At 33.6% G+C, this 7,607-nt stretch overlaps 1 protein-coding gene across 1 annotated transcript; it reads right to left on the bottom strand.

Moving 5' to 3' along the window:
- Nucleotides 1-14: 14 nt before the first annotated feature.
- LOC134753095 (uncharacterized) lies at nt 15-7,127 on the bottom strand. Its single transcript, XM_063688859.1, has 10 exons — nt 6,731-7,127; nt 4,756-4,825; nt 4,478-4,552; nt 3,509-3,607; nt 3,065-3,163; nt 2,319-2,463; nt 1,706-1,797; nt 690-1,168; nt 273-334; nt 15-185 (listed from the first exon to the last, which is right to left on the bottom strand). The coding sequence occupies exons 2-10, from the start codon at nt 4,813-4,815 to the stop codon at nt 118-120; spliced, it is 1,179 nt and encodes a 392-aa protein (XP_063544929.1). The 5' UTR covers nt 4,816-4,825; nt 6,731-7,127; the 3' UTR covers nt 15-117.
- Nucleotides 7,128-7,607: the final 480 nt, after the last annotated feature.

Raw genomic sequence — 7,607 nt, 5'->3', positions numbered from 1 at the left:
GGGAGTTCTAAATATTTATTAAACTTTTAATTATAACATGATATCGTTGCAAAATAAATGGCACTTACAGTTCCTTACGTATTATAAGATTTACATTATTTACATTACTTTACATTATTAGTTTTTACTATGATCACACGTTAATACATAAATCGGTGGAGCAGAAAGCACATAAAGCGGCGTATCTGAAAAAAAATTATTACAGTTATTACCATGTAATTGAAAAATAATACAACACGTACATTACAATTCACATTCAATGATAAACTAACCTGAGGTAGATTTACAATTTATCTTCAAGTTTTCAAGAGAGCCACTGTGCTGCCCTGGTTCACTGAAAAAATACAAATGAATCATGATTGATTTAGATTTGATTTCATAATATTAAATTACATTATAAATTATTTTAAGCTAATCTATACGAATTGATGTGAGTATTAAATAAATACATTTAATCCGCCTTTTAAGAGGTGAATAAAAATTAAATAAATCAATAGTTATCAGCCGTAAACAAATGTGTCTTCTTATTATTTGTTGAAACTTAGTTAAAACTTATTAGTCTTGAAGAAAACTTACAACAAATATCTTCCATTCAATTTAATTCAATATCATTCATTTCTCTCATATAAGCTATTATTATTAGGACAAATACAAATGGTAAACCTTAGTAGAGCATGTAGTTAACTTACCAGTTTTCAGTGCTAATATTATTTAAAGACTTCGACAGCACACAAGACTGCATCGCAGCTTGCAAATCAACCAGTGAGCAGGCTTGTCTTGCACGAACAATCAAACTATGCTGTAACATGTTCTGGCAATATTTCGGTTCATCGTTTATTCTTATTTCCGGTACTTTCTCTGATTTCCCACCTTGCTGACAGTCACAAGCTTTTCTTCCATTTTCGGTAGTTGAATTTTCGACTGTTGGTTTCGAATCTTGAATAAGAGATCTGTGAATGTTAGGGTCTGATGTGTAGTTTTGTTTATATTTATCAATAAACTGTACAGTTTTGCGATTCCTCATTGCTGATAGATTGTATTGACCCCTCCGGAAGGCCGCAGTTGACATATTTGGGGACCTGTTGGGTGATGCGTAGGCTGATGCAGATTCACTTGGCTTTCTGATTGCGTCTTTGATTTCATATTCTGTTGCTATTGCTTCGAAAACCTGTAATTTTATAGAACAGTTTAAGAACTGTACCTAAATTACATGCCTAACTATAACTTTTTCATTAAATATAATTGCTCTTAAATATCTCAGTATCTATATGATGAGATACACACACACTTATATAATAATAATATTGTATTGTTGGTGATATTGTATGCTATATATATATATATATATACCTATTGTAGGGGAGGCGGAGGTGAGTTGTGACAACGTCGATTTTTGGGAACTTAATAACTATTAGCAAGTTCGCAACAACGCGCGTTTGCTAGCTCGAGACTTGAACTAATAAAGACGCGTTGTTGCAAACTTGCTAATAGTTAAAGAGTTCCCAAAAATCGACGTTGTCACAACTCTCCTCTGTCATAACTCACCTCGGTCTCCTACAACAAAATAATAGATTATCTTTCTAATAAAGCTACTAATATCAAGTAAATATTGCTACTTTTTTAATAAGCAGTCCTTAATAGATTCTGGTATACAATTAAATTGGGAGACATTACGAGACGCTTACACCAAAGAGAAAATTCTTACCTGCTCAGCGACTAAATTCCTAGCATATGGAGAATCCTTGGGTGGTAGTGCTTCTCTGCATAAAGCACAGCGTTCTAGTCTCTTCCAGCATGCTATAATCAAATGAGAAGGTATCGGTTGTAGTTAGAGTTCATTACTTATACAAATCAGTTTAACGTATGTCGGAATCATCACATAGAGGTCTCTGAAACACAATTTTTACGGAATTATGTAATGAAACCATCCTGTTAATTGTTATTACGTTTTCTGGTGGTATTTAAGACGTGATTGCCCACAACCCGCAACTCTCAATCATCAGGTCTTAAATAGACGCCTCCAATTAATATAATAGCAATTTTATTGTAAGGTAATATTCATAGTGTTTTGGGTATGTGAATAACTCACACAAAAGTTTACTCGTACTATGTAGGATTGTAGTGACTGACCAAGGTAAATGTATTTGCATTTTGCATTGACAGTGTGGTAATTTCTATGAAAATATGACGTTTAAAATGACACTCCCTCACATTGTTCTATTTAATCGGTACAAAGTTAACTTAGACGTACTGTAACACATTTTTATTGCAAATTTCAAGGTAGCCTTTAGTTTGCGAAGAAAATAAAGAAAACCAACCTTCGCAGTACAAATGTGACCGTGCACAGTTCAGTGCTTTTGTGGCTGTAGCGGCGCAGACACAGCAGGATAGTGCCTTCACCACTCCCGCCAACGCTCTCCTAGACTTTTCACCGCGAGAACCTCCACCGCAACTCCAGAGGAGCTAAAACATTTATTGAATGCAGTAATCTTAGCGAGAAGAAATTCAAATGTGTCTATGAAATTTTAATAACAAAACTTCCGTGAGACACATACATATTAAATATATTAATAACGGGTCACTCACGTGTTTTAAGTCGAAAGCGCTCGACATGTTTCACTCCGTACCGAGGAGCGTCATCAGGAGCTTGCATCGACGGTAACGGACCGGCGCAGACCGTTTTCGAGCGTTTTCGACTGACCCGTTATTAATATATTTAATGTGTCTATGAAATCTCCAACCCGCATTGGACCAGCGGGGTTATAACCTAAGCCCTATCACGTATGAAAGAAAAGGTCTTTGTCCGGCATTGGGACGTAGTAGATAGGCTGAATTATTATTATTAGTATGCATTGGATTGAATTGGATGCATTTAAAGAGAACAGATTTTACTTTATAAATAGTGGTAGACGTGATGTTGTAGTTAAAGTCATAGACATAACAAGACATGGGTTCGGTGTCTTCAGTGTGGCACAATTAATATGGTTCAAATATATACTCATAACTGTGGTACAATTTTCACTGGAATTTGTCATTATGTCGCCCTTTTCCAATACGAACATACCTCTGGATCATCTTTTGGATCCACTCCACAGTTCCAAACAAGAAGTGATACGCCGCGGCCCGCTCCGTCTCCCCTAATCAACCCAGCCACCTGGCCGACCTAAAAATGATAAAACAATATGTCAGTTTTCAGTACTATGAAGACTGAGTGTAGTTCACAATCACTTAAATCTTAGTTTGACTACAATTTCCTATTTATCTCCCTCTCAGAATAAAAACCCATAGCACCAAAGTAAAAATCCAACGTTTAGTCCATTTGTTATTATTATTTTTTCTCTATCATGTAAAATATTATTAGACTAGTTACGTAACGACATTGATTTAGTGTCATTTTGTATGGGATTTTGAGTTTCCGAAAGGGGTTCAGATAGTTAAATTAAATTAAATACAAAAATCAAACCAAATGTCTATATTATGAACTTATATATATATATTTCGTTTTTACCGGTAAACCAAGTAAATCTTTTCCGTCAGCCTGAAGCAAGCAGTCCCCTGTTTTCAACCCCGCTAAATCAGCTCTTGCTCCGGGAGTGACTTCACGAACCTGAAAAGAAAAATCAAGTTGCATTTTCTTTTAATAACATGTTTTAATGTATACAAAACATTTTGAAATTGGGCTAAGTATAAAATAAATATACTAGTCTTATTTTATAATTATTTTACCATGCAAAAGCGACGCCTCGCCTTAGGCCAAGTATTGCTGAAATAGTAAAGCTTGTGTCGAATTTGTATTAAGACCTGGACATAAAGAGAAGGCCAACTAGTTATGCTAAAATTGATTAGATAAAGGGTAATGGATATTTTTTAATGTCGAAACCTATCAAACACAGGGAAAAAACCGGCCAAATGCGAGTCGGACTCGCCCACCGAGGGTTCCGTACTTTTTGGTATTTGTTGCTATAGCGGCAACAGAAATACATGATCTGTGAAAATTTCAACTGTCTAGGTATCACGGTTCATGAGATACAGCCTGGTGACAGACAGACAGACGGACAGCGGAGTATTAGTAATAGGGTCCCGTTTTTACCCTTTGGGTACGAAACCCTAATAAAATACGGACGAAAAGACATCAACGATTGCCAAGGCGACTGCATTTAAATTTGTTACACTATATTTAAAATATAACCAGATTTTACTGCGTTTGATTGGTACACATAAGTTTAATGTAACTATGGCGTTTTTTACATCAACGTTAGCAATTTTTCTGTTAAAATTTATGTCGACACGGACACATTTTTGTTATATTTATGTGTGATTTTACAAAACAAACTAACTTTACCTTTTTTAATGTTTCTATTAAAACATGAGCCAAACCTGGCAAACTTTGAGTTTCAAATCTGCTTTGGCTGCAGCGATTGAACGATCGTTTACTAAGTGAACTATTCGTAGTATTCAATAAATTGCAGGTACTTACCCAAGGATAAGGGTCCCATAAAGTTCTTGTTAAACGGAAGCCTAGCCCTTCACCCTCATCTTCTGGTAAATTTAACTGAAAAAAAAAAGTCAATATATAAATAGCTCACATCTCACGACTACAAAAAACGTTTAATATTTATCCACTTTTAATGAGTTTTCCGCATACGACGACTTCGCTCCGCCCCAATCATAATGTGATGATCTGATAGATAATAATATACTTTATTTCAAGGTACAACGGGCTATTTTTGAACAGATCCGGATTCAAATACTTACGACAACTAGTCTGACACCTTCGCAATCTTCACTTCCGCTTCCGCTTGAGATGTCCGCCATCGTTCATGCGCTAGATTAATGAGTAACATATGAGTTAATATCCATACTTTAATATGATAAATGCGAAAGTCTGTCTGTCTGTCTGTATGTTACCTCTTCACGCTTAAACCGCTGGACCAATTTCGTTTTAGTATACAGATACTGAACCGGTATACAGATAGTTTGAGTCCCGGATATAGGATACTTTTTATCCCAGAACTCACTTCAAGGGGATGAAAAGGGGGGCAATTTGTATGGATAATCAATAACCGCTGAATCGATTTAGATAAAACTTGGTATGGGGATAGTTTGAGCTGTGGGGAAGGATACAGAGTATTTTTTATCCCCCAAATCATCCGTTAAGGGTGTAAAAAATGGGGTGGAAATTTATAGAGTGGACCAATTTGGGGGTGAAAAAAAAAAAGGATGGATTTAAAAGCTCAAGCCACAAAAGGATGGATTTTACAAAATAAAATTATTGGATAAATATATTCCTTTTAAGAAAACATATTTACTACAAGTGTAAGGTTTATTTTTTAATTATTATGTCGAAAGTCTGACCTCTCCATACTGTCATGTTTGTACAAACCCTTGTGTAATTGTTTATTATGTAACGTGCTCCTTATGTACAATAAAAATATTTTATTATTATTATTAGAGAAGAAACCTATAATTTCCATTAACCCTTGTATTAAAAAAAAAACATTAGGTATAATAAAATATATTATGTTAACTAAATCCGAGTAAATATTATGTAATTAAACGATAATTATGTAAAGAACTTGGGACATACTTTTAAACCATTAATACATTTATTTAATATACACCAATTAAGCCATAATAAACTTAAAATTACGCAACGCACTTTTAGGTACTCCAAAATAGTTCAAAATAAACACAACCGTCAGTTTACTTAATAAAAACAAAACATAAATTAACTGCTTAAGCACAGTAGTGAGCGAGCTCTGTGATTCACGAGTACGATTAAACTGTTGTTAATAAAAAAACTTTATCGTAACATAATAGTGCTGTGGTCATAACATCGACAATTAAGCATTGTTTTGGTTTTTGAGGATAAATATTTTCATAAAGTACAACATACATTGAAGAAAATAAAGTGTAATTGTGATTTGTATGAAATCCCTTATAATATTATAAACGCGAAAGAATGTCTGTGTGTTTCTTACCTCTCTTACGCTTTAACCACTGAACCGACTTAGATTAGTAAATAGGTTTTAATGATCACGTAAACTTAAAATTTTATGCCAGTAAAAAAATGTATATAATCGACTACATTTCATGGTGGTAATAAAAGTAGTCATTATAATCTGTATGAAGTTGTATTTCATTAATTTGAATGGAATAAATAAGTACGAAAAAAAGTTTTTTTTTAAATTTCCAATTGCGGAATAAGAAAAAGTTTAATGCAGCATAGTATAGAAGTACCAATCCCTATTGAATTAAACGTCAGTTATTAAACCTTTTTAATTAAACACTCATCACACAAATTAATTATTGCAAAGCAAAGCAAAAAATATTTATTATAACATAATTGAAATTGATTTAATTTTAATGTAATTGATTTTATTATTTTTTATTTGTTTATTTCTAATTTAATTCCATTTACTTATCTAGTTTTAAATTAATTTATTTCCTTTTAATTGAATAGAATTTGTTTTTACCTAATTTAATTAATTTTAGATTAGTTTTAAGTATGTTGTGTGCCCTAGCAGGGCGTCATGGACTGACATTATTTAATTATTTAACACCATTTTGATTTTATGTACATAATTTTACAACGAATAAATGAATGAATGAATGAAAAGCTAGGCTAACATGCAACATGGTGACAAGTTTAAATCCACACAGATAATCTCGATGTAGTCGATATATGTACGTAGCGTTACATCTCTATAATCAAACCAGTTATCCTTACCTCACGGTCGCCGTCTGACCTACGATACAATGTAGGTTACGAGACCTTTCACTATCCATTGATGAAGTAAGATACCTCCTGTCACATGTGCACCTGTTATATCAATCGACTAGCTGTGCCTGTGTCTCTGCCCGTGTGGGATTTGGTCTGTGTCATTTCACTATCCTCTCTCCAAGGGGTGGATTTCTATTTAAGACATTCTATCCTCTCAGTAGTTTAGCCTTCTGAAAAGGTAATAGGATAGGCTGACAGAATCTATATTAAAATTATTTTTAACGGGTCACTCACGTATTATTAAGTCGAATAGCTTGACATTTTTCGATCCAATTTTCCCGTTTAAACCCCGACCACCCCCGAGTGACCCGTTTAAAATAATTTTTATATGTATGAGTCTCACGGGAGTTTTATAGTTAAAATGAAAGAGTCTTCGTCAATCTATTACTTTCACATTTAATATATTCTATCTGAAAAGTCAGCTGGGAGCGAGTACCACGGCCTCGGGTGCATTTTTTTTCTATAGAAACAATTAATGATTTAAAAAAAATGCTTCTGTCACGGATATAGTATGCCAAAAAATCACAAATAATTAGTAGCATAACCATTCGCGAGGTTATTATCGTATTTGTTGCGGTTCTTGAGATATTTTGATTTTGTATTCCGGCTCCATATCTACATTTTTGTTGAAAAAAAAAACTACTATTTTCAACTCAAATCGTCTGAAACTTATAAGTTAGCATGAACATACTGGGCAAAACCTATTTCATTTAAAAAATCCTTAAAATGTTGACTGGTTTTTGTGTTTTTTCTATAGAAACAGTTAATGATTTTAAAAAAACTCACCCGTCACGAATAACAATAAAAACTTGTTTTATTTTTT

The sequence above is a fragment of the Cydia strobilella genome, chromosome 26 (genome assembly GCF_947568885.1).
Source record: "Cydia strobilella chromosome 26, ilCydStro3.1, whole genome shotgun sequence".
Taxonomy (NCBI): domain Eukaryota; kingdom Metazoa; phylum Arthropoda; class Insecta; order Lepidoptera; family Tortricidae; genus Cydia; species Cydia strobilella.
The sequence above is the reverse complement of the archived record's forward strand: the minus strand, read 5'-3'. Positions and strand labels throughout refer to the sequence as shown.

Coding starts and splice junctions, on each gene's coding strand:
- LOC134753095 (XM_063688859.1), bottom strand. CDS start 4,815: ATGGCGGACATCTCAAGCGGAAGCGGAAGTGAAGATTGCGAAGGTGTC. Junction 4,553..4,755: donor AAGGTGTCAGACTAGTTGTC/GTAAGTATTTGA, acceptor TTTTTTTTTCAG/TTAAATTTACCAGAAGATGA. Junction 186..272: donor AAATTGTAAATCTACCTCAG/GTTAGTTTATCA, acceptor ATTTTTTTTCAG/ATACGCCGCTTTATGTGCTT.